The sequence below is a fragment of the Penicillium verhagenii genome (assembly GCF_028828195.1).
Source record: "Penicillium verhagenii strain IBT 33310 chromosome Unknown utg000005l_segment0_segment0, whole genome shotgun sequence".
In the NCBI taxonomy this organism is placed as follows: domain Eukaryota; kingdom Fungi; phylum Ascomycota; class Eurotiomycetes; order Eurotiales; family Aspergillaceae; genus Penicillium; species Penicillium verhagenii.
This window is the reverse complement of record NW_026643169.1, coordinates 2,479,794-2,505,490: the sequence shown is the minus strand read 5'-3', so window position 1 is coordinate 2,505,490 and position 25,697 is coordinate 2,479,794. Positions and strand designations below refer to the sequence as shown.

At 50.2% G+C, this 25,697-nt stretch overlaps 9 protein-coding genes across 9 annotated transcripts; 3 read left to right on the top strand and 6 right to left on the bottom strand.

Moving 5' to 3' along the window:
* Positions 1 to 974: 974 nt before the first annotated feature.
* N7466_004457 (uncharacterized protein) lies at positions 975 to 4,113 on the top strand (the record flags this gene model as incomplete). Its single annotated transcript, XM_057163854.1, has 4 exons — positions 975 to 1,110; positions 1,210 to 1,356; positions 1,424 to 1,674; positions 1,726 to 4,113. 4 exons carry the CDS (start codon positions 975 to 977, stop codon positions 4,111 to 4,113), a joined length of 2,922 nt encoding a protein of 973 aa, XP_057022535.1.
* Positions 4,114 to 4,756: 643 nt separating this feature from the next.
* Positions 4,757 to 6,238, bottom strand: N7466_004456 (uncharacterized protein; the record flags this gene model as incomplete). Its single annotated transcript, XM_057163853.1, has 1 exon — positions 4,757 to 6,238. The coding sequence occupies one exon, from the start codon at positions 6,236 to 6,238 to the stop codon at positions 4,757 to 4,759; it is 1,482 nt and encodes a 493-aa protein (XP_057022534.1).
* Positions 6,239 to 7,021: 783 nt separating this feature from the next.
* Positions 7,022 to 7,901, bottom strand: sod2 (superoxide dismutase sodB; the record flags this gene model as incomplete). Its single annotated transcript, XM_057163852.1, has 4 exons — positions 7,022 to 7,109; positions 7,163 to 7,230; positions 7,286 to 7,692; positions 7,778 to 7,901. 4 exons carry the CDS (start codon positions 7,899 to 7,901, stop codon positions 7,022 to 7,024), a joined length of 687 nt encoding a protein of 228 aa, XP_057022533.1.
* A 299-nt stretch (positions 7,902 to 8,200) lies between these two features.
* N7466_004454 (putative G-patch domain protein (TFIP11)) lies at positions 8,201 to 10,534 on the top strand (the record flags this gene model as incomplete). Its single annotated transcript, XM_057163851.1, has 1 exon — positions 8,201 to 10,534. The coding sequence occupies one exon, from the start codon at positions 8,201 to 8,203 to the stop codon at positions 10,532 to 10,534; it is 2,334 nt and encodes a 777-aa protein (XP_057022532.1).
* Positions 10,535 to 12,139: 1,605 nt separating this feature from the next.
* On the top strand, positions 12,140 to 13,234 carry N7466_004453 (VIT1/CCC1 transporter family protein; the record flags this gene model as incomplete). Its single annotated transcript, XM_057163850.1, has 3 exons — positions 12,140 to 12,197; positions 12,267 to 12,609; positions 12,706 to 13,234. The coding sequence occupies 3 exons, from the start codon at positions 12,140 to 12,142 to the stop codon at positions 13,232 to 13,234; spliced, it is 930 nt and encodes a 309-aa protein (XP_057022531.1).
* A 448-nt stretch (positions 13,235 to 13,682) lies between these two features.
* Positions 13,683 to 14,273, bottom strand: N7466_004452 (DUF4202 domain-containing protein; the record flags this gene model as incomplete). The annotated part of the gene is made up of 1 exon (XM_057163849.1): positions 13,683 to 14,273. The coding sequence occupies one exon, from the start codon at positions 14,271 to 14,273 to the stop codon at positions 13,683 to 13,685; it is 591 nt and encodes a 196-aa protein (XP_057022530.1).
* Positions 14,274 to 14,771: 498 nt separating this feature from the next.
* N7466_004451 (uncharacterized protein) lies at positions 14,772 to 16,629 on the bottom strand (the record flags this gene model as incomplete). The annotated part of the gene is made up of 2 exons (XM_057163848.1): positions 14,772 to 16,358; positions 16,453 to 16,629. 2 exons carry the CDS (start codon positions 16,627 to 16,629, stop codon positions 14,772 to 14,774), a joined length of 1,764 nt encoding a protein of 587 aa, XP_057022529.1.
* Positions 16,630 to 19,853: 3,224 nt separating this feature from the next.
* N7466_004450 (uncharacterized protein) lies at positions 19,854 to 21,383 on the bottom strand (the record flags this gene model as incomplete). Its single annotated transcript, XM_057163847.1, has 3 exons — positions 19,854 to 19,937; positions 19,999 to 20,657; positions 20,753 to 21,383. 3 exons carry the CDS (start codon positions 21,381 to 21,383, stop codon positions 19,854 to 19,856), a joined length of 1,374 nt encoding a protein of 457 aa, XP_057022528.1.
* A 937-nt stretch (positions 21,384 to 22,320) lies between these two features.
* On the bottom strand, positions 22,321 to 25,108 carry N7466_004449 (uncharacterized protein; the record flags this gene model as incomplete). Its single annotated transcript, XM_057163846.1, has 4 exons — positions 22,321 to 23,395; positions 23,480 to 24,242; positions 24,343 to 24,841; positions 24,998 to 25,108. 4 exons carry the CDS (start codon positions 25,106 to 25,108, stop codon positions 22,321 to 22,323), a joined length of 2,448 nt encoding a protein of 815 aa, XP_057022527.1.
* Positions 25,109 to 25,697: the final 589 nt, after the last annotated feature.

Below are 25,697 nucleotides of genomic sequence, written 5' to 3'. Positions count from 1 at the left end.
ATGTAGGCATGTGTGATGTACCTGTGATGTACACTATAAACCTAAAACACGAAAGGGTGTGATGGGATTTGCAGATTAAGATAAATCTAGACTAAATCTAGGATAAAATTGGAATAAAAAAACAGAAAAAAATAGAAAAAAAAAAGAAGCAAAATTGAAACCCAAGCCAATGTTGATTCTCTTCTCCTCTTTTTCTCCCCCTTAAATCCCGTAAGGGAAAGCTGAGACCCCACGGACGAAGCCGATTGGTGTAAGTGATCGACCTTGGGAACTTTGATTGCTTTGATTGCTTTGATCTAAATTAAAAAAAAAACCGATGCTATCATTCTTCATTCTTTCCATTCTTTCCTTTCCCTTCATTCCTCTGGGGCCTTTCACAATACGTTTGTTTTTGCGATCGAGATAATCCAAGGGGAAAAAAACCACGTTCTCGATTCCCCCTTTATCTACTCTCTTTTCTCTTTTTCTTTCTTTCCATTGTCGATCTTTCAGTCCTTATGTGAGGCGCGACGCATCACAATTCTATTGATCTCCTCACTTGACGATACCTCACTTTAAAACTCGAAACCCCTTCAGTCGTGATTGATTTCCAATCGTTAGAACCATTGGAACAGGGTTTCTGGTTCAGTCTCCACCTGTTCACCCAGAGATCTCTCCCGATTTGCGTCCCTGTCTTCTCTGACGCCCACCCCTCGCTTCCTGCACTCTATTATTTTTTTTCTTCACGCCTTTGACGCATCGTCCGATACAGTGTTTAAATCGCAACCAATTACATCTGCAACTGCACCAATACTGGGTCTAATTACCCGATGCCAGTGGCGTATCCATCTGCACAAAGCACATATTCTCCACGCTGATTGATCAGGACGCGGGCCTTCCCCCCAAACGGCAGATCCGCTGTGCGTCAAGTATGCGCATGAATTGATTAAACCAAAAAGTAAAAAAAAAAAAAAAAAAATTTAATTGATCCAGACATGGAATTGGACAAGAGAACTCAAAAGCGGAGCGTCTCCGTCCAAATGGCCCCTTCGCGCGAAAGAGGCCCGGTATATCATACTGAGACGCTTCCCGCTGTGCGCTCTGCATCCTCTAAATCTCGCTCAAACAGTAGTACGTCTATCCTTGTCCTACACTGGCATTGGTCCGGACTCATACCAATTCCAAATCCTTTCCCCTCCAATCGGGACTAACAACTGTGACTTTTGTCAGCTCAGTCCGATCGACCTCAGCACCCGTCACTTTCGCGTGTCAAAGGCCGCAACAATATGTATACACCGCCCCGAAATGGCCCTGAGCGATCTTGGCTCAATGATCAATCACCTGTACGAGGTGTCAGGACACCACCACAGCACTTTAGTATGTTCTCTTCCCACCTCCCCCTTGACTTCCCTAAGAATATCGTCCCATTTTAACAAACAACCAGGAACACCAGAAAGTGGTACTCCGACATTAATCAATCCGACTTCAAGTTTACTACAGGGCCTGCTCAAGGAAGAACGTGCGCATCGTGGTTCTCGAGGAAGCGCTTCTGAACACGGAGCGGAAAGCCCAAGAACACCAGACAGGCCGCGGGTACAAGAAGATACTGCGTCAGAGAAAGCACGAAAGATCAGTCAGTTCCCAGCTGGGAATGCACCCCATCTGAAGGACATGGGTGTACGAGAGATGGACCAGGTAACGATCATATAAGAACACTTGAAGTTGTTCCAAAGCTGACGATAGTAGTACGTTTCAAAAATGACCAAACTCAACTTCGACTTGAAACTGGAGATCTTTCACCGCACGCAGCAAATGGGCGTCATGGAAAAGAAGCTGGAGAGGATGTACGCGATGGAGGAGGAGCTTACTAGACTTCAGGGCTTAGAAAAGGAAGTGATGGAGCTGCGTGCAGTCAACAAACGAAATCAAGGGTTGCGGGAGGCCAATGGCCAGCTCCGTACAGAACTTGATACAAAAGACAAAGCTGTGGAAGAGGCCGTTCAGTGGATTTGCAAGTTGGAAGCTGAAAACGAACAACTGAAGACCAACGGACGAATATCTCAACTATCAATGAACAGACTGGTACTCGACGGACCGAATGCCTCATCGCCAAAGCATCAAATTGTGATTGATATCCCGGAACGAACTTCATCCAAAAGAGCACGGGCTGTTATTATGTCCCCCGAATTACGACAGCTCAGCAAAGCGCCCTCCTTTTTGCGAGATGACAATCAAAGTACCGCCACCCTGCGCAGCCTTTATGTGCCTGACAACAACATTTCACGCTCGGCAATGAGCCAACTCACCAAGTCCGAAAGCGTGCACACAATGACTGACACCTTGGAGCCTGGATCACCACGACTCAGTGTCCTGAGCGAGTGTAGCGAGCTGCATCCGTTTGATACACCAACCAAATGGAATGACTTTGATAACCTCGATATCCCAGTTCGGAAGGCATCGAGTGAAAGCGTGGATAGCTATGCGACTGCAGCAGACCAGGAGGAGAGCAAAGAGGATCAGATTGACCGATGGATACAATCAAGGGCCGACTCTCAGACTATCATCAGGAGACGGCAAACACGGGCGGCTTCCGATGCTTCCAAGAATAGCGCCCACATATTCACAGCGGATTTGTACTCCAACAAGCCCCGTGGAAGGGGTCGGCTTGATGCATCGCTGTTTGGAGGTGCCCACCTTCCTCCCACTCCCGATACAATGAGTACAGCTTATGTCACAGCCAACAATGGCTCAAATGGAAGTATTGCAGGCCGAAAGAGTCCCAAGCCAGAGGGAGAGGCATGGTTTGCTGGTCGGCCACTTGCCCGCCGTCGCTCTGCTGATGAACTCACCGCTCGACGAAGCTTCAACGGCAGTGATATCACAGACAGCATGCAGACCAATTGCAGTGATACCCCTCGCATCTCAACTGTGAATGTCGAATCGCCTACTTTCCTGCCTTTCAACCCTGTCGCTTCCAAGGCCAGCGAGCTTCTTGGGCCTGGTAGCCCCGCAAACCCTGTCATAGACCCTTTCCACGATTCTTTCTACTCCAAAAGCAAGCCACAAAGAGCCTCAACAGTCACACCAGGTCAAAGTCCCTCAAAGACCATCATGTCAGATACCGAGGCAAGCGACTCATTCCGTGGCTCGCCGCCTCTTACCCCCCAGGACTGGATCGCGGCCGCAAAACATGCCCCTCGGTCCCGTAAAGAGAGAGATCGTGGCCTGCGCATTGAACCCCGACCAACGGAGCCTCATAACCTTGTGATCAGCCAAGCCGCTTTCCACGACGACGCCAGCGTCGACTCCTATGTAGTGGAGCCCGAAGTCGCTGACGTGCCAACCCTTGACCTCGATACCCTGGATGCACTAGAGCAACCGCCTATCGCCGAGAACCCTGCCTCAAGAGTTGGTTCGCCCGAACCCAAGCAAAGTCGTCGCCTCAGCTTCCGACCCCCCTTCTTCAATCGTTCCACCAATGCCGGCCGTCGCCTTGAATCCTCCCCCACCGCCCCAGACCTCATGGACGAAGACGACGACGGTGCGCCATCCCCGATCATCCCAAAGACAAGGAACGCAGCCGGTGCAAACCGTCGCCCCATGTCCCAAATAATCACAAACTCCAACGACATCTACTACTCATCCAGCGTCCCCGTGAACGGCGAAGCCTTCGGCGCAAGCTTCGGCCGCTCCAGAGCCCTCCATCAACCTTCCATCGAGGCAAGAGAATCCTCCACCCAAGCACAGACACAACCACAAGCACAAGCACCCTCCGGTCCTGCTCCTGCCGCCACCACCGCACGCCCAACAACATCCCACAGCGTCGAGCACAAGCGCCGCAGCTCTCTCGGCATCTTCGGCTGGATGAAAGGCGTCAGCGGCAAAAAGTCCGAGCCCTCCACCCCCGTTGTCGCTAAGTTCTCCGAATCCGAACCCGAGCCCAGAGAACAGCCTACCCGTGCCTCTTCACGACTAGCCCATGATGACGGCTTTGTCTCTTCTGAAGACCGGCCTGATACTGCGGAGTCGAATGATGCGCCTGTTGTTCGTCCGCGCTCGGAGATGACGATGCGCTCTGATGAGACGTCGCGACGCCCGAGATATATGGGCCGTCGTGCTCGGAGAGTGAATTAGTGCTGTCCCCGATGGAATACTAGCTTCGCTACTATGTTCCCGCTACTGTACTTTTATATGATACCCATCACATCACCATGTATACTACTAACTAGCATTAGAGCCACCGGCTCAGTGTAACCCAAGCATCTCTTACTTATCGTTCAAGATGACCGGTGATGCTTGTTCTTCCTTTGATGTCTTATGCGAAAAGCGGTCTTATTCTGATTTGCATTTCCTCCGTTATCCTTCCTGCTGGACAGCGAGGCGAGGCTTGATATTCTGTTATAGCTGTATGAGATACGTGTCGGTGGCGCTTTTGATTTTCTAGCCAGCAGCGCTTCTGTATTTGATACATCCATTACCTTCATTCAGTCAATGAAATAGCCTGGTCATCCAAAAACATTGAATTTCAGATGTGCTTCATTATAGTAAACCGTTGAGAAAGTCATTCTTATTACAACTAACCTATTTTTTTTTTCTAAACCCCTCGTAAGCTTCGAGGCCAATCTGTCCATGATAACTCCAATTCCAATTTCCAGTCCATCCCATTTTGATACAAAACGCCAGACCAAAAACACCACCCATAGAACCCCCAAAAAACATCCACAAAGAACGTATAGATAAACAAGACAAAATTAAACAAATATAGGCTGCAGCCTAATTAATACCAATCATGTCCCTTCTCTCCCAACTTCTTCTTCTTCGGATTCAACGAAAGAATCCTCTGACCAGGCAACGTATCCGCCGTAAAAGCCGCCTCAAAAATACTCGCCAGCCCTCTCTTCGCATAATCCGGATGCTGAAACGCATCATAATCATCCCTAACCCCATTAATAGAACCCCACTGACAACCCTTCGGACTAGTCCCATCCCCCAGATCCGTCCACCTCGTAACAACAATCGCCTGCCGAAACACCATGCGCAGCGGATCACTCCGATCCTCTGCCCTCTTCACCTCGATCAAATACTCAGACGGACACTCCGGACACCGCCGCATAGGCCTACAAACCCCGCAAAGCGTCGTCAGCGCATTCGGATCAAACCGATACCCCGTCCACCGATCCTTAACCTTATGCTCAACACCCTGCAAGCCGCCCGTCTGGCGCGGCTTAGGAATATGTTCGAGCGCACACCGGCAAGCGGGCATCAGCTCGCCGTCACGCCAGTGCGCGCACGCGCTGAAATACGGCCAGTAGTCCTCGCGCGAGTGTAGTAGGATGCGCACCAGCGACGGCGGCAGGTCGGGCGCCGCGAAGGTCTGGCTGGTGACGCGCATCAGGAGCCGGCCCTCGTGGATGAGGTAGCGCGAGCTATGCGACCAGCCGTCGCGGGACCAGCGGCGCGCCATGGTGTCCGGGGTGATGCCGTAGTGCGGGCCGAAGCGGTGGGCGCGCATGGTCAGCTGCACGAAGGAGAAGGGCATGCTACGGCCGTGTGTGATGCGGTGGCGGGGCGGCGGGTTCAGCGAGTTGGTGGACTCGGGGCAGTCGAAGAGCGGGTTGACGATGTGGGCGGGTTTGAGGCGTTCGGAGCCTTCTGCTGTGCGGCGGTGGTATTTGCCGCAGGGGAAGCAGAGGAGGTGGTGCGGGAGGGCCTGGTCGAGGCCGATGAGGAATTGCATCTTGTGGTCGAGGTTTTGGGGCTCTGTTAGCGGGGCGAAGTAGGCTGGTCCGAGGCGAGTGTGGAGGGTTTTTGTGGAGATGGATAGCGAGGCTGCGTCGGCTGGGTTGAGGAAGTCGGTGACGCGGGCCCAGACGGGCGCGGGCAGCTTGGCGATGTCGTTTTCGCCGGGTTTGCGGTATTCGCTGTAGATTTCGTTTGCTCGGAAGGTGTTGTCTTCTTCCAGGACGCCGATTGAGTGGATGATTGTGGTGTAATCGCTGCGCTCGCCGAGCTGGCTGTCTTGGTTTGCGTGGGCTTGTTGGTATTTGAGGCGATGGGCTTGAAGGGGTGCGAGGTCGGGCATTGGGGGTGCTCCGTCGGCGCTGGGGCGTGTGGATGTGGTTGATTTTGTTAGGCGTAGGTCTGTCATGGAACGAGAGCTGCCTTTGCGGAGGGTTTGGCGGGATTTTTTGGGACGGAGGGCATTGGAGAAGAAGGCCTTGAAGCCGGACTGTTTGGGGCCCGGGCTCTCGGCGGACATGTTTGGCGTTAATGGAATGGATTGGTGTTGGTCGGGGGTTTTCATTGAGGCGTGTGGTTTGGCAAGTTGATTCAAGCCGGTCAAGTGGGTTAAGCAGGAAAAAGAGTCGAGACCCTGAATGACGCGCGCGGACTACATACGGGCCGAGGCGGTCCGCCGAGAGTCCAGACCGGAATCGGATTTTAGCTCATAAGCATTACGGATGCTACTCAATGTCACTATGCTTTAATATCTGGGGCTAAAGAAAATCATAACTTTGATTATGCATTGCTTGTTCAAAAAATAATAACATTATGATATCAGTCTTATGTACATACTGGAATGATCTAAGCGTATACACAGTAACCTTGGAACTCAGTAGTATTCATGTGTATGTCAGTCTTTCCACAATGCTATACTACTTACTATGTAACATAGTATGGAGTACATATTCAGTACATATATGACATGGTAGTATTTTCTACATGGTAATCCTGACATATGTCATTTTAAATCCAAGATAACATGATAACTACTAGTACTAACATATTCAATCGCGTGTTCCAAGGTTTCATTACAATCTTCCAGTTAGGTTACCGTTGTTTAGGCATGTGATCAACTCCTTGATCGCGTAGCCTTAAAAGACCGAGAACCTTCCAAGGCCCTGCAGAACTACTTATACCGTGAAGCTGCACCATGTTGAGACAAAAGTTCGAAGGATTTGTTCAAGTCCGATTATCTAAAATTGACAATGTTACAATACAGGGATATCGAGAATTACTTCGCTAGATCACTGTACATGATTTAGGAGAAGCGCTTCTCAACGGTCTTCCAGTTGATAACATCCCAGATGGCCGAGAAGTACTCAGCCTTGCGGTTCTGGTATTGCAAGCTGCTCAAGGATTAGTGGCTGCTTAACATAATCAAACAGATGAGTTGACTTACTAGTAGGCGTGCTCCCAAGCGTCAATTCCAAGAAGGGGCTCAAACTGGCCAACAACGGGGTCCTGGTTCTAGAAAGAAGTCAGTATGAAATTCTAACATGTCGGCAACCATTGTTTTACTTACAGCGTAGGTGCGGATGCTGATCTGACCGGTCTGCTTGTCCCGAACGAGCCAAGCCCAGCCACTGCCCTGAATGCCAGCCAGAGCGGTGTTCATCTTGCCCTGGAAGCCCTCGAGGCTACCGTAGGTAGAGTTAATGGCCTGGGACAGAGCACCGGATGGGGGCTCACCACCACCAGCGCTCTTGGGAGCCAAGTTCTCCCAGAAGAGGCTGTGGTTGAGGTGGCCACCACCGTGGAAGTTGATAGCGGGCTTCAGGGAAATCTGGGCAGCAATATCACCCTTGTGCTGAGCCTCCTGGAGCTGCTCAATAGCGGTGTTGTAGCTGTTGACATAGGTGTTGTGGTGGTTCTTGTGGTGCAGCTCCATGATCTTTCCGTTGATGGAGGGCTCCAGAGCGCCGTAGTCGTCTGATTTTTTTTTACAGTCAGCCTGGCTTATCGGATATACAATAAAATATGTATGAGCACAAATATGCTACACATCTTGGCTTACAGGACAGATCGGGCAGAGTAGCCTTGCCGCGGGCAAAAGTCAAGCCTGCAGCACCGGCCTTGGTGGAGGCCGAAGCTCCCGAGCGGAGGGCAACGCGGGCTGAGTTGGCGAAGAGAGCAACCATTGTGGAAAAGTGAGGGGTATGAAAGAAATCGAATGGGAAGTGGGGGAGAATCTCAATGACTATATGTCAGAAGTAAGTGAAAAAAAGTGAAGAGAGGGATCACACCTTGGAGCTATGAAGTAACCGAGCTTAACGTCATCTTGTTTTCGTCCGTCGGATGCGAGTTCTTCCGCCCCGGACAATCTCCCAATCTCCACGTGAATTTCGAGCTTAAGCTTTGACGATTTCGCGATCAACCTCATCTTTATTTTCATGTGTTTGTCACATTTAACCTTGCTTTACGGTCTCAACGTGAAGTCATGGACTCACCTTCATCCTACACTGGCCAAAAGCGCAAAGTCAACGACATGAGCTCCGACGAAGACGACAGTGCGGCCGGTGGCCATCGCGGCTTCAAGAGAGCTGCTTCTCGCTCAGAGTCACCTCCTAGAATGGGTGGTCTAGGCAGCGCAGGCCGCAATCCGTGGAACAATATGGCAAACCAAAATACAGCCCCCCGTGGAGGACGAGGAGGGGGTGGCGGCGGTGGTGGTGGAGGAGGGAAAGGCCCCGCAGGCAATTCCTTTGCCGCGCGCATGATGGCAAAGATGGGCTACGTGGAAGGACAAGGTCTTGGATCTACTGGCCAGGGTATTGTGAACCCGATTCAAGCACAGGCCCGCCCACAAGGCGCAGGTTTAGGTGCGGTCCAGGAGAAGACGAAGCAAGCACGCGACGAAGAGAAACGAGCCGCGGCGCAGCGAGGCGAAACTATCGAAGACAGCTCCGACGAAGAAAGACAAAGGCGACGGAAGAAGAAAGAAGAGCGCAAGGGAGGAAGTCGAAGCGGCACGGGTACCCCAGTTTCGCGACCAAAGCCCAAGTTTCGGACTGCACGAGAGATTGAAGCCGATATGGAGGGGCTGGAAGTGCCGAATGTCCTCAAATCTTTGGTTGATGCCACCGGCAAGGAGCAACGTGTTTTAACCTCTACGGCTGGGTTGATGACATCACAGCAGTTTGTCACCCAAGAACAAGGCGAAGCCTACAAGATTGCTCAACGTGCCCGGAATGATTTGGAGGCCTTTGCAGATGAATGGAAGGGCTTAACAGAACGGAAAAAGTTCATCGAAATCGAAGAGGCTCAGGTTGTGGAGGAACTGGATGCGTACCAAGGAAAAGTCAACCACCTGACCGGACTGATCGCTGCTGTGGAAGAGCTGGATCTCTTCGAACACGACGAAAGCATCGCCTCGAAGTTCGATGAGATGACCGGTAAACTTGAAGAAATTGAATCCAAGTACCGGGATTTGGCGGATGAATACAAAACTGCCGAGACCGCCGTTGCAGCTATGCACCCGCTGTTCCGCCAGGCAATGGAGGAATGGGAGCCTCTGAAGGATCCTACTTTCCTTGTATCTCATCTGACCCGACTTCTGCCTCTTCTTTCTCGCCGGAACGAGAATGAAGAATTCCGCCCAAGATCCTCTACTTCACCTTATGAGACCATGATCTATACACTTTGGCTCCCGCGAGTTCGCTCAGCTCTTATGAACGATTGGGATGTATACGAACCATCTGCTGCGACTTCATTGATTGTGGCGTGGAAGAACATCATTCCGTCATTTGTATATTCAAATATCCTCGACCAACTGGTTGTACCAAAACTCAGTGACGCTTTGAAGGCATGGAAACCAAGAAGTAGTCGAAGACATCCGTCGAACCAGCAGGATGGCCAGTTCCCCTGGTGGCTTTTCCAGTGGCTCCAGTATCTGGATGAACGACACACAAATCCCAAACAACCAACCGGTCTCATGTCCGATACTAAAAGAAAATTCCGCGTGGTATTGGATTCATGGAGCTTACGCCGGGGTCTTATCAATGGGCTTGACCTGTGGCGAGACGCCCTACGCTCCGAGTTCGACATATGCCTACGCAATCATTTACTTCCACGTCTTGCGCGCCACCTGCGTGAGCATTTCACCGTGAACCCTCAAGACCAAGATATGACTGCACTCGAGGATGTTCTTCGATGGAAGGACTATTTCCAGCCCAACGTTATGGGTCTGCTTCTGATCTCCGACTTCTTCCCCAAGTGGCACGAAATTCTCTACATATGGCTCACCAATGATCCCAACTACGAGGAAGTTGGTACCTGGTTTTCTTGGTGGCGTGAACAGATTCCGTCCGAAGTTAACGAGCTCACCATTGTGGAAGAAGAATGGAACAAAGGTCTTCAGACAATGCACCAGGCCCTGGAATTGGGCGATCGTGCAGCTGCCGAGCTCTCACGCCCAACGGCTGCTGCTCAGGCCAAACTCCCCTCGCAAGAGGAAGCCGAGGCCAAGGCCAAGGCCGCGGCTGCCGCATCCACCGCATCCCGACCCAAGCACCACACTACAGAGGAGCCATCCTTCAAGGAGATCGTGGAGAATTGGTGTGTGGAGCAAGGCCTCATCCTCCTACCACTGCGCGAAGCGAACCCTCAGAATGGACTGCCGTTGTTCCGCATCACAGCCAGCGCGACTGGCAAGGGTGGTATTGTGGCATATCTGCAGGGCGATGTGCTGCGGGTGCAGAACAAGAAAGCGAAGGAGCTCTGGGAGCCCATGTTGTTGGAGGATCGGCTGGTCGAGCTTGCCGAAGGGCGGTGATTGTATGGGCCGGATTTTAATGTACAATTCTTTTTTCCAAAGTTATGATTCACAGCCTTATTTCAGGCGCTACAAATGATATCCCCATTGCGTTTCCAAGAGAGAATTTGAACAAGGTATTGCTCCACGACCTGGGGAATGGTTGTCAGAAATTCCAAGTCAACAGAGCAAGTGCCTGAGGCTTCTTGGGTATCCGTAGCACTTGAGTAAACTAAAATGCTTCTTTGTTCTCCCCGTGCCGTTTTCTACCACGAGCCGTGTTTAACAATGCCGCCAAGCCAGGCTACATAAGCGCCCGCTATTCATGACAGGATGACAAGCGTAAGTGATTTTTTGAGACGGAATATATCTCCACTTTGCAAGGTCCTTGAGCGGTTCATAGCAACTAGTTCTTGGTCTCAATCTCTCAACCTTGGAAATCTTGGATAAATGTGGAGAGAAGTGGATATCCCATCTTGAGCCAAGGACGGCAAGCCTCACCTTTATTCTCCACTTCTATCAAGCTAACGTTAGTCTAGAAGATTCTGACTTGGGAAAAGTATAAATGGGCACAAGACTCTTGTGCAAGATAGGAGTAAGTTGGGAATGCGCTGTTCTATAAGCTATTCTTTGTATATAGTACAATGATGAAGTGATCAATTGATGAGGTAAGTTCCTGTATACTTACATACACAGAGCTATAGTATACTGTGGTAAAAGCTGTACATAGTGAACAACCAGATGTAAACTCCACTTCTGCATGACCTTTACGAACTCCCTGAAAACATAATGCCAAGCTCGAGATATACGGGATATACGCGAAGTCCGAAAACCCCGAAGCAGAAAAGCCCGAGTTGAATGTAAGGGCCAATGATGACCCAATCCAGAAATCCGTGATCGACCAACTTCAACCAATCACAATCGAGGTTATTGTCATCACGCCCACTTCCACCAATCACCAGTGACGCATTTGATTCTCAACTCCATCTTTCCTCCTGCACACTGCACGCAAAACATTGGATTGGGCGCACTTTGATACGTTGAGTCCCCGTCGCTGACCTTTGTATTGCTGTTGATTGGTGAAGGGCCCCTCTTTATCCAATCCATCTCTGCATTCTGGGTCCTCTTTGGTCTTTTTTTACTATTTTTTTTAAACCCGGTGGAGGTTGTAGAATTGTTGGCTGAGAGTTCATTGAGACGGTGAAAGGGTGGTGTGGGTTACAGGAATTAAAAGGATTGAGAGGGCCAGGCTTGGATCAGGTTATTCTTTTTTTTTTCTCACTCTTTCTCAAAGATCGATTTCCATTCAATCCAATCCAATCCAATCCAATCCCTTTCATACACAGTTTCACAAAAGGATATTTTGGGATACCGTTTACTCCTCTTTTGTCTTCTGTCCTCCAAACCTGTACGCTTTATATTACTTCAGCTTGGACCCCTACTATTTTCTCTACTTCTTCTACGGGATTTGTCGTCGTCTTGTAGATTGACGATCTACCCTGACGTCAGTCTCATTGCCACTGTTTTCGAGAAAGTATCCCGGTATAAACCTACAAAAAGACTGGATACTTGGCTCCGCGCCATTTGAAAAAACCAACATCACAATCTACACAAAAAGCAAAAACAATGGCTTTGCTTTTCATCAAGCAGAAGCTCTTCCCTACCAAGGAATCTCAACTTCCGAGTAAGTTACATGCTAGCTTGGCAATGATCGGCTTGTGGCACGAACCAAACTAACATGGCGTCTCTCCAGGTAAACCTCTCCTAGCTCGCAGCGATGACGAAGATACCATCCGCGGCGATTCAGAACAAGATATCGAGTCCCAAAGTGGCCGTTCATATGATACCTTTGGCCGCACCGTCAGCTACGACGCTTCAACAACCAGCTCCGGCAGCCAGCGATCCCGTATCAACCCTCGCATCGTATCAGATGCCATCCTGGGCCTATCAGATGGACTGACCGTTCCATTTGCCCTGAGCGCCGGTCTCTCTGCGCTGGGAAACACCAAGGTCGTTGTTCTCGGCGGGCTGGCCGAGCTCGCAGCCGGTGCCATCTCCATGGGACTGGGCGGATACGTTGGTGCGAAGAGCGAAGCGTGAGTCCCACCCATTAATCATCATCATTGATTCATCAATGAACCTCAACTTCCAGTGTTTGGAAACTCAGAAGCTAACGCGAATATCGTCGACAGTGAATCCTACCAAGCCACCGTGCGCGAAACACAACACCTGATCGAGAGCGAGCCCCAAGAAACACACGCCATGGTCCGCGAGTGCTTCGCTCCATACGGGCTCTCCGGCGCTGTCGTCGACGACATCGCTCGTGACCTTCACGCCTCACAAGACCGGCTGCTGGAGTTCCTGCTGGCGTTCCACCACCGCGAGATCGCACCCGATTGCAACCAGGCCTGGACTTCCGCTATCACATTAGCCCTTGGCTACTTTGTTGGTGGATTCATCCCGCTCGTGCCGTATTTCATTGCGGCCTCGGTCAGTGATGCGCTGTACTGGAGTATCGCTGTGATGGCGGTGACTCTCGCGGCATTTGGCTACATCAAGACCTGTGTTGTGCGGGGCTGGTCCGGCCGTGATAACGTTGTTGCGGCGATCTGGGGTGGAATCCAAATGGTCTTTGTGGGAGGCGTGGCTGCTGGTGCTGCCATTGGACTTGTCCGGCTGATTGACACTGGTGGTGCTGGTGCTGGTGCTGGCGCTCAATAAGCGTGTCACGCACGGAACCATCCATTTCATTTGCATTGCTGGACAGCACCAAAAGCATTCGGAGCGCTCTCACCTCTCTCTAATTTTTTTTTTAACGGCCTTTGTCACGAATCATGCTCAACTCATTCTGGATATCATCAGCGGGCGTTTCGTGGGATACACATCGCATAATTACAATACCTCAACTCAACAAGACTCATTCAATAAGACACCTATCTATATCAGAGACCTTGTTTCATCCATCCACATACCTGCATTATAGTTTGTCTGTAGTAATACCCTCATGTAGTACTTACTAACTCTCAGTCCCCTGGAAATAATTAAACAATCCGCAACATTGCACATAGTACCCCAAGCACAACACCCCAACGCCCCAGAATGCCCAGTAACTACTAACTACTAGTAAGTTACCTCACCACCATCAAACAAAAAACAAAAACAACCCCAATCACCCCGCCAGAGCCCTCTGCACAAGCGCAGCCCCCCTCTCCGACAACTCCAACCTCAACGCCTCCGCATGCCCCGCCTCACTCATCTTCCCCCACGTCTTCCTAAGAATATCCACAATCTTCTCCTCATCCCCCAAGCCAGCCTCAAACGCATCAAACTGATCATCCAAAAACACAAGACAAGCCACGTCCTCCAGCGTCTGCACATCCGCGTCCTCCCCCTTCTTCAGATCCGCCTTGCGCACAAGCGCCCCGACCCGCGCCGCCTCCGCATCCTCGTACCCAGCCTCCAGGCAGATTTTCTCCGCCAGCGCCGCCTGCGTGCGCTGCAGCGCTGTGCGCCACGAGTGGTAGCCGAGCTTGGTGGCGGGGTACGAGGCGCGCGGTGTTTCCCAGCGGCGGAGGTGCTGGGCGCGGATGGCGAGGCGGAGGAGGTCGGAGGCGGCGGGGTTTAGGCGGCTGAGGTAGTAGGTCATTTTTTGGGCGTAGTGGAGCTCGTAGGGGAGGGTTTGGCTGTTGATTGTTTTGGTGTTTGGGTCGTCTTTGTGGGCTGAGTCGATGGCTGCGAGGGCGCGGTCGTATTTGGTCATTTTGGTGGTAGGGGGGTTGGGGGGGTTTTGATTGGGTTCACGGGTGCTTTGGTGCGGTTTTTTGGGAGGGAGGAGCGTTGGTTTTGATGGGGCTTTTGGGTGAGAGGATTTGGTTTGGATGTTCGGGTTTATCTATTATCTATAATCTGGGTCATCGGGCTGTTGATTGGTTGGCTGAAGTATATAATGTTCCTACCACTACTAGTACTATGTATGGATGTACAGAAATCAAAATTTGAGAAAATAACTTCGAGTTGACAGAATATGAGGAAATTAATTAGTATCGTATTTGTTTAACTTCCTTGTAACAAACACGAGCCTGGCTCTAAAAGCACTATCTATAAAGTATTAACTCCGTATACAAAACATCCTCCCTTTTCTCCCAAGCAAATCCATGGATATAACCACCGCCCAAGATCAAAACGCCAGAATCGCAAAAGTAAATCAATAGTACATGAAAACATCAAAAGTCCACACTCACACCTCAATCCCCCCTTTTCATTCAATATTCCCATGTGGCCACCCTGTCCAAGGTCCTCCAACTCCCACAAACTCAAGAGTATCCTTGGTCTCCACAGCTTCCGTTTTGAACCATTGCTTCGACATAATAGATCCTTTCGTCGTCACAGATTCAACATCCCCCTTCACTCCCCCTTGCTTCGAAGTAAAAGACCGATTGAGCGTATACTTCTTGACAAACAAGCTGGACAAAAGTCCCACGCCCGCAATACCACACATAACCGCCCAAACAGTCGTCAACGACTTCGCATATAGAGACTGAATCAGGATCCGCGAAGCACTACCAACAGGCAACGCCTTGATATACTCCACAAGACTCGACGCATCCTGCGCATACTTAAGCACTTCGGACCCCAGTTCAGGATGGTTCCCAAACTGCATCTGGATTCTGTTCTGGAAGACCACGCCTCCAACCGCAACACCAACCGACTGGCCCAGCACCCGGAAGAAAGCAGTCATCGTCACAGCCATGGACAGGAAGTCGTTATTCGCGGCTGCCTGGACAGCAAGCTGGACGGAGGGGAAGAGCATTCCGCAACCGACACCAGCAGCCAAGTTAATAAAGATCCACTGTGGGATGGTGCTCGATGCAGTCAAAAGACAGAGGATGCCCATTCCAGCCGTTGTGATGGGCCACCCGGCCCACAGAGCCCAGCGGTAATCGCCCAGCTTGGAGACCATGATACTAGTCACGATGGAGACGGGCGCGACGGTAAGACACTCGGGGAAGACGGCCACTCCGGCGATAATAGGGCTGTATCCCAGGGCGCCCTCATAGTACAGCGGAATGTAGTAGACGATTGCCCAAAGAATAAGGCCGTGGAGGAAGATAGCGAAGTAGCAGAGGACCATTGTGACGTTGTTGAAGACATTCAAGTTGATGAGAGGCTGGGCGGGAATGAAAGCTTCGTAGATGGCGAACGCGAGCAGGCCCGCCAGGCCGAGAATGAGCGGGACGAGCGTGTGCCATGAGGACCAGGAGTACATGATGCCGCCCCAGGTGATTGGGATCAGGAAGGAGGTGAGCGAAGCGACGAAGAGGAAGCAGCCGAAGTAGTCGACTTTGGAGAGGGAGTGGCGGAGGGAGCAGTCGGGGGTCTTTTCGAGGTTCAGGAGGATTGGGATGAGGATCAGACCCAGGCCGCAGAAGGGGAGGTTGAACCAGAAGATCCAGCGCCAGGATGCGGAGGACTGGGTGAATGCTCCGCCGATTAGGGGGCCGGTTACGGTGCCGATGGCTGATGCGCCGAACTTGATGCTGAACCATTTGCCGCGTTGGCGGAGCGGGACCATGTCGGTTATGAGGATCTCTGTTAGAGCGAGGATGCCGCCGCCTCCTGTTCCTTGGATGCAGCGGCCCACGAGCAGGAGGTTGAAGCCGTGGGAGACTGCGGCGAGGATGGAGCCGAGCGAGAAGGCTGATACGGCGAGGAGGAGGACGTATTTTCGGCCGAAGATGTCGGATGCTAGTGAGAAGATGGGTTGGAATACGCAGGATGCGAGGAGGAATGAAGTTCCTGCCCAAAAGGCTTCGGTTGCTGTTCCGCCAAGCTCATTGGAGATGGTCTGAAGGTGAATGTTGTTAGTACATGGTATACTACTTGTGCTCCATTGAGGGAGCGAAGGTGGGACGGCCATGGTGTATATGTGTGTGTCTTACCGGCAACGAAACCGATATAGATGTAGCATCCACGGCAGTAACAAAGTTCAAAAGAGCAATGATGGCAAAGGTGCACTTGACCCGCCAGTCAGGCTTCCAATCCGAATCGTCCTTCTCCGGGCCTGGGGTGACCGTACGTCCCGTTAGAGAGACCTGTGAAGAGTTTCTCGACGCCATCTCGACTGGTGATGATTAGCAAAATAAAAGAAAGACAGCCACACTCAATCTTCAACAATGGAGACCCAAGTGGGATATCAGTCAAGTATTTATTCAATGCATCTGCCAGATCCTTCGCATCGCCAATATCTTCCCAATTAGGCCGATGAATGGATTGAACATTAAGCCCGACTGGCAGGTCCACCTCCACCAAATAAAAACAACAACAATGAAGACATGTCCAGCTGGAAACGCGCAACGCCAGCCAGCCCACACACAACGTCTCACACCTTGGAATAGCTCAGGGACTCGGTGGGTCCGAAGTCCCCGTGAGAATACGTGGGAATAGTCGCGAACGCCATGCGCTAGCGCTGTTGATAATATCAAAATAAGAACCAGAGTCAGAATCACAGTACTAAAAAAGAAAAAGGCTTGAAAAAATTAGATCGGGTATGTTCAGAGAGGGTAAACAAGCTCGACGCCTCATTGCCTCATTTGAGTTGGTGGAGATGAATTTGTCCACAGATGCCGAAGAACCTCCCGATGATCGGTACATCTGGACCTAATAGTACTATAGTATGTATAAGAGCCTGATCTGTCTACGGCGTACTCCGTACTTTTGGATTGTGTTCGTACACCCGATCTAATCGGAGATTATTTGGAATAGCAACGAACTTGAATATACAGAGTAGACACTGTCCAATGCTGTCAATGCCCAACATCAATCGGCATCTGTGCCCATGCAGAACATGTAAAAAAGAAACCAAAAAAAAGAAGAGTAATCAAAAAAAAGAAGAAACCCACAGCCCTACGGAGTACTCCTAGACCAAACCTTTAACTCAGGCATAAAACGACGATAATAGTCAAGCGCCCAAAAAGCGTCTAAGAGCGAGCGAATCAGAGGGCAACTCGTTTAAAAAAAAAATAAAAACAAAAAAAATAAAAACAAGAGAAAACAAGAAAACACAAATCAGAAATAAAAAAAATGAAAAACCATTTGTCAATCGCATACGTCGCTTGGATCGGACAGAACTCAAGCGGAACAGCCACCAGCCCTCAAATGCCTGAATTCGTCTTATCTTGCCGACATCAGCAACAACAGAAAGCTGGCACCCACATTTCCTCGCGACAACACACCCAGCCACTAAAAAACGCCCCCGAAACCGCTCTCGCACACCCCGGTCGCTTGAACAAGCAAGTCTCGGTGATCCCGTAGGGGCTAGGCTGCGCTTGGTTGGACATGGACGCACTATTATCTTAGTCCGTTACCATCAGGGCTGAACCTCCATTTCTTTGTTTTAGAGCCCCCCTTCCGCGTCACTGGACGCTTTCCATTCGATGCGAGAGCCTTTGCTGATCCACTTCTCGCGTGGCTATGCTGTTCTGGTCTAGGGGTTATGGGTTAAGGGTTAGGGGATACGGCCTAAGGGTTTGGGAGGCTAGGCCGATGCTGGTTTGCGCAGAGGGCGCGATGGGATCAGTGCAGGGTTCGTTAGTAGTGTACTTCTGCGGCTCTTCTTGGTCAATGCTCGGACTTGCTTTGGGTTCGGTTTGGGGTTGGGCTGTATACATCGTGTTATGTATACACTATGCACTTGTGTACAGTATACTAGTAGGCATGTGAGCATATGCGTAGAGAAGATTCTTGATTATTCAAATGTTATTATGCGTTTCATCGTATGTACAAGGATGCACCCCAGGGCTTCACAGATCCGTGGATTATTATTAGACTACCGCCGCAGATTTCTACACCTCGAGTTCAACTATGTACTCTACACATGCATGGAGTGCTTTTACCCCAGACAGCGCTAAAGGGCTTGTTTTGGAATCTCGAGTCCCCACACATGCAGTTGCTATTTAGTGCCTAGTAGTAGGTAGATAGATGCCTGGGCCACATTTACTGAATCTCTTGTGAACTGCCCAATCTCAAGACTCCACTCTACTCACCAGACACTTGGATTCTCCATCCATAACATTGCGGCGCAACACTACACCGCATGTTGTGCACAAGCCCGTAAAAGTAAGATACGTGGATAGTGGCGTCGCACGTTGCGAGCTGCGTGAACGGCCCGGGAGCCGCCTGCTGTTCTCAAGTGCTGGCAGATTGAAGCCCAGACGTCATGTGCTACAGAGTTCAAACTTCGTCTTCCAAGGTTTTGTTTCGTGTATGCCAATGAGTTCAGGCGGAGCGGGAGCGGACCCGGACGTTCATTGATGTCAGCTCTTGGATATCCGATTCCAGCACGGAACTGCCGTGCTTGAATCCTATCCTTATCACCTTCCATATTCATTCTGATACCGATACGCGCCTTGGATGCAAAGCGTTCGAAGAAGGCTAGCGTGGATGCCTTCGGCCCCTTGGTCATACATCTCTTGTTTCAAAGGCATGAGAGATCCGTCCATTCGATGCTTGGACGTACATGCAAGGGGAGGAGAGATCCTTGACAGGATTACGCGGCACCTGTGTCGGAAACCAACAACTGCCGGCACTCCCCAGTTTGGATGGAGCTTGATCTAGCTACGGTCGCTATGGTTACCAGTTGTACGGCTACTACGGTGATTACAGGTTCACGTTATTTCATCTATTCAATCAATTCACTGGCTCCTTGCACCAGCTCACTATCTGACACCGTCGTGATCAAGGAATATCACATTAAGAACCATAACCAGGTCCCCTCGCAAAAAGCAGAAAAAAAAAAAGGACCAACCTCCACAACACATGTGGGGATTAGGTCATCGCAGAACATCTGGAACAGGAAAAGCAGACATGGTCCAAAAGCTGGACATTTGCAGGGAGAAATGGAGGGGGGAAAATGAGGAAAAAAGGAACAAGAAGTGAAGCCGGCCGTTACGGCAAAGGCAATAAAAAAATGATAAAGCACACACATAATAGCAGAAAGCAAAGAAGCAGCTAAAAAAGCAGACCTGGGTAAGAAAGCATACATCAAGTCGTATTCGCGTTTGGAAATACCCTTGTATCTTTCCCACCCCGCCAGGAACGCCGTCCGTTAGATGAAGCCGGGTATATCCAGCACCGTGATGCAACATGTACTGAGAATGAATAAAAGAAATGGAAAGAACAAGACAGGGCACTGAGGTTTTTATGGCAGAACTGGATTCGCCATATCACCTAGTAGCGTTTTTGAAAAATAAGATATGGGACTGGGGCAAAAACACACGGAGAACATGCTTTTTTTTTGTGGGCGAGAGAAGCAATACCTAGTACTAGGTACGATATCGCAATCTCATCTAGCACCGATTCCATACATAGTGGACCCGTAGGTTCCACTGCGTTCGGACAAGGGAGTTGAGACCTTGGAAACATGATCCTAGGGCTATCATTAGTTCTAAGCTTAGTCACGAGTTGATTGGTCCAAAACACCCTCGTACCTTCTTCCGTTTCTTTTTTCCGGTTCCCTCGCCATTGGAGTAGAATCCGGGATCATCATCGTCATCTGCAAAGCCTTCGCCATATCCGGCAAAGCTATTGTCATCGTAGTGTCTCTTACGACCGCGACTAGGCCGAGGTCGTTCACTTTCATGCGGCGTCGTAGCTGACACATTTCCATGAGCAGTTTGACGTCCTCCGGGAGTAGGTGCGGCCTTTTTACCCGCATCACCGGAACCCTGATTCTTAACAGGCTTTTCATGACCAAGCACGTCCTCCCAGAAGTCATTGTTGGGCACAGCACCGGGTTCCAGGTGCATAGCTTTAGTCTGAAGACTATGAAGCGCCGAATCCAGATCAGCCACCTTGATCTGCTTGCCAAACACTTTCTGGTTCTGCCATTCTTCCTCGGGCCATAGCGTAAGATGTCGCAAACTGCCAGGTGCGCCGGGCTCTTGCTTCACGGGCTTGTTGCGACCTGCCAATCCAAATCCCTTTAATTTGCCTTCGTAGGACTTTCTCAATCGATTGATCTTCTCTCCTGTCACATGGTCCATTCTTGCCACTGAATGCGCAACCGAGCCGAGTCCATAAAGGGATATGAGATCCCATGAGGGATCTGGTCCTGTCACAATGGGTGCTGTTAAGCCACGAAGAAAAACTGTGTTAACAAAGTTTGGTTCAAGAGTGTGCTAAAAAAAAAAAGATTAAGTGTAATCACACGACTGTACGTGATCAAACCCAGGGGAATCTTACAGCTTTTGCAGAGATGGAAAGCCGAAGTGAAGTCGTTCTGAAGTGAGTCTAATCCGAGATTACGGGGATCGAACCGAGGTGCGGAATCCTTATCCACATCCATGGCATCTGGATCTGTCGCTTGTTGACTGGGGCCCGTAGCGAAATCGCGCACGCCAGCTCCGGAACCAGTTGTCAGTGACTGCCGGTCGTGATCGGTTCGTGTGTGTTCTGTGACCTGCTGTTCCTCCACATTCCTTGGTTCCTGAACTCCTGGACTGAAAGATTTGTGATCGGCGTCTTCCACTGACGTCGCATTCGCGGGATGACCACTAACGCTACTTGCGGGAGTGGGGAATGAGTTTGTTGTACTCATTGTGGGCTGCTGAGAGACTTGTGTAGACATGGGAGTTGACGAGGGAGGGGAGGAGGTGTTTGGGTGGGTAATCGCCTGGTTGGGGGATGCCTGGGTGGGTGCAAAGTTGGAGACATGACTTTGGTCGCTGACCGACATCAACGGAGGGGATGTCGGAGTCTGAGGGATATGTTCCGAGGAGATTGGAAGCTGGCGACTCTCTTTAAGAGACCCAGCAGCGGGTGAGGAGGGTGAAGGAGGACCGGTTGGAAAAGACAAACGAGTGCGATCCGACATGAGAGTCCTGCTGGCAAGTGAATGCCTAACACTGGAGCAGAGGGTCGAGGACTCAGATTTTCCACGGGCGGAAGTTCCGAATCGCGTTCGACTGAAGCGCTTGGGTCGTTAAGAGAGGGGGGTTTCCCGGTCGATCGACGGTCGCTCAAGGCGGACGAGCAGGTCGTTCCACGGCCAGCCTAGATCATATGCATTCCACGCGAAACAGAGTCCTCAAAACCTCGTAGGCGATCCAGGGTTGGGGTTGATAGGGATGGTGGAGGGGAGGGCGGATGGTTCCAGATGCTCTCGAAGACGGCGCTGAGAATGGAGGCAAATCGGGTTAATCACGTGACGCGGGACTCGGCTCTAAAACCGAACGGGACGTATTCTCACTTCCGGAGTTGCTGCACGTTGGGGCGAAGGAAGAAAATAGTATTTGAAAAAAAAAGACTTCCTTAATTGCTTGGTGTTTGCACTTGAAGCGTATCAAGAGGAGAGAGAAAGTGAAAGGGTACTAGTAATTCTCTATTTTTCATTTTCTATTTGCTTGCGCTTGGGTGTAGTGAGACGTGAAGAACCATGGATTCCAAACCTTCCGGGGGTTCCTATCGTGTGATCCAGATCCACCAGTTGAGTCTGTTGAGCTAAAACCTTCCGTAGTATCTTTCGAATGTTCTTTTTTTTATTCTTCTAGATAAATTGAAATATATGAGCTGGATTGACCTAGTATCACATGAGTATTTAAGCAGCTATGGTATATATCAAAGAAACCTTTCAATCCAAAAGGTGTGTGTGTATGCAAGAAACAGAGAGGGAGAGTAAGAAGATTACAACATGAGCAAACTAGATTTCCTTCCGATCGCCATTCTCCATTAGCTCTCACCAACTCCTCGGATGACTTGCGATCAAGTTAAAAAAAAAAAAAAAGACAAAACATTGAACAGCCCAATGACGCCTATGATTGGTAAAAGGCATGGGATTCATGAACCAACTGTGCAGATACATCAGGAATATTTTGTTCCAGCGATGCCATCAGCTCAATCTGCTCCTGTTGGCTAAGGGTGCGCTCACGCCAATTGGGTACTGGGAATGGCTCGTTGAAATATTGAGAGTATTGGTCTCCAATGGAGGATGTCCACTGCATGGGATCAACAGTGGCATCAATATAAGCCAGATGACCGGCAGTCGTGGAGGCGAGAGAGAAATTGGGATCCCAGCCTTGAAGACCTGGGACCACCGAGGGCATCGTGTTGTAGGGGGTATTGGGATCAATTGAAACGTCGGGGTAGAGCGCAGTGGGGGCACAGAAGCTTTCTGATAAATACTGTGCTGGGGGGTTGGTATCCGCAGAAGATGATGGCATACCATATGCCGTCATTGGGGGTACACCAGTCAGCTTTAATGGATCCCCGTAGGCTGGAGGTGTAGAATCGTTAGAGAAAGGTAGACCGGGGTCAGCTGAATGGCCCCTTGATAAGGTACCAGTTGAGGCGTCATCGCTCAGCATGGGATTGCTCGGCCGGTAACTATGAGAATAATAGGAAGCAGTCGTACTGCTGGAAGGGCTCGACATGGCAGGAGGGGTCGTGAGTCCCTGCGAAGAAGTTGGGGTGGGGTGATTGGAAGGGGAGTGGACGACAAAGGATTCTTCTGTGGTGTAAGCCTTCAAGCAAGCTGCGACAAGACGCTTGTAAAGCAACAGTGCAGACTGAACACCAGGCCATCGTTCTGCTGAATAAATAAGTACTTCAATCGCCATATCCAGATAGCTTTGAACCTCTTCGATCGGGTGGTCTTTTCGAATTTCCGGGTATGAAAGGGTCCAGAGGACAGTGTTGAGCGCCATGAAGAGAGACTGAGTGAAGATCCATGTCAGATCTACCGAGCCTGTCACCATCTGCTCTTTATGCATGGCAATGTTGAAGGTTGATGATTCGTAGCATATCTTTGCTGCATTAATTGACGGTTCCGGGACTTGAGGCGATGGCCGATACATGAGAATGACAATGGTGTTTCGCCTGCCTTGGAACCTAGAAATAAAATGTCAGCGACATGAAAACATACTAAACCGAAAAGAAAAAAAAAAAAAAAAAACGACGACGACGACGACATACCATTTTACATTCAAACCGCTGCCATCGCCGTTCCTCGGGCAAGACGCCATCCATTGATCAATTTTGTTTGACATATAGGAGAACCAAGGATCCTGGTCATCGACGGGAGTCTCTCGTCGTTTAAGATATAGTGCTCTTCGAACTTCCAACTGAAGTAATCGCATCTTGAAAAAATGGATGGCGATACATTTTTCAAGCACTGGCCTTGCGCCCGGGGTGATGCCATCGGCTGTAATGTACCGATCATCCACCAATTCAAAAAAGTTCACATTGACATTGTCATGAGTGACGCTGTGACAATTGGCGCGACCTAGAGAATGAGAAAGTCCAAATTCCAAAGATGCAACAACCCAAAAGAGCCTTCGGCGCATATCAATCTCTAACGGATTCAGGGCTCGCCCATCTGGCGAGACTGTGATGGTAGCTTCTTCGGACAATCCGAGATCCTGACATAGCTTCGCGGCTGTTCCTACCACCCAATATGCCGCCGTTCGTGTTGGTGTCAGGACCGAGTACTGAGCAATCATGACCAAGCATTGCAAGGCCTTGAGGTCCATTTTCTTGAGCGTAGGTTCCAGAAATGGTAATGCAGCTAGATAGTAGCTATCTGCCAGACCGGCATATACGGGGCTCAATTTTTGCATGCTGATTGCAATGACCATGCGCAATTGGAAATTGTGGCAGGTATCTGTAGAACCATTCAAGACTTCGTCGGCTTCTCGTCTGAATGTTGGTTCATGTAAACAGGGGAGTAATGCTTGTGCTGGAAATGACCAATATCAAAAGTTAGTCATCCAAATTACCCTGGAGGCCTTTGTGATTTTTTAATTTGCAATATGCAAATCATATGAGTATATAAATACCTTTGGCCACAAAGAGATCAATCAATTTGTATATGAGGCCGCGCTCGGGAAGGAAGGTGTTCGGAAGCGAGCTAGTCATGGGATACACTTTCGAGGTCGGTTTCGAGTCCTCCTGCGCGAAAGCGGCTTTTATTTCTTGAGCGGTAAAATCGGGAACGACATCTTTGATGCTTTTGGAGTCGGTGTTTTGTTTTGCCATCTCCATTACTAGTCGGGTCATGGCAATGCCACTGGAGGGTCCCAGGTACCGAGGTTCGTCATTCTCTCCAAAGCGGATGCGCCCTGCGCCCCGTACCATGAGCTCAGCGTCTGCTGCATGCTTAATTTCTTTCTCGGCAGCGGCGAGCTGTTTCTCAAGTTCATGGGCTTTTTCACGAAGCGATACTATATAGGTCCGGGGGATGGTGGTGTCTCGGGTGGAGTCGTAATAAACGCACTTGGCATTGCTTCGTTCACAGGGCGCGCATCGGGGGATCCCAGGGTCACATCTAGATTTCCGCTACGGACAATGCGTCAGCACCTGGAGGCCTGGAAAATGTCTCGGATGAATATTGGTCTCCATTATGTTGATATTCATGATTCATGTTCCCATAGTCGTTCCATCGCGGGGGAATATTGAGTTTTGGGAGGGGCAAAAAAAAGGATTGCATCATACCTGGCGACACCTGGTGCACGCGGTGAGAGTGTGAGCGATGCGACCGTCTGGTGGATCAAAAGGTGATTCCGGCGAAAGCTGGCCGGGGGACAGCTGGGAGGTCTGGGTCATGGCTTGGGGGTGGGTTGACCTCCACGACCCGGGGGAGCGAGGATCAAAAGAGAGAGGGAAGGTCACATGCGAGAAGGTTAAGTGGGATGAACCAAGTAAATTAAATCCGAACAATTCAGATCAGTTCCACCGATGCAGATACCCGTGACAATGTCGACATCCCGGTATTTGGAAGGCTTCGATTCCGGGTTAGCAAGGGGGGCGGGCGGGCCCCATTCAAAACGCCGACATAGGACCAAAAAACTCGGGTTTGACGGGGGAAATAAAACTGGGTAATAGATTGGGTAAAACTGGATAAGGAATTAAGGAATTATGAAAGGGTCGTTTAGGCTCGAAACAAGGGTAAAGTAAGGGGGGGGCCTCGGTCCAGATCTTGATCGACGGAGGGGAAAGAGAAGAGGAGTTTGGAAGCGACGGGAGAGAACCGCGTAAAATGATAAGGTGGGGGGGAAGATTATGCTTATGGCATGATTAGGGAGAATCAGAGAGATACTAGTATTATATAACTGCTTAGGAAAATCCCAAGTCTTCTTTTGCTCTTCCGAGTAAGAAATTTCGCGATGAAACAAAGCAAAATATAATTCCACTA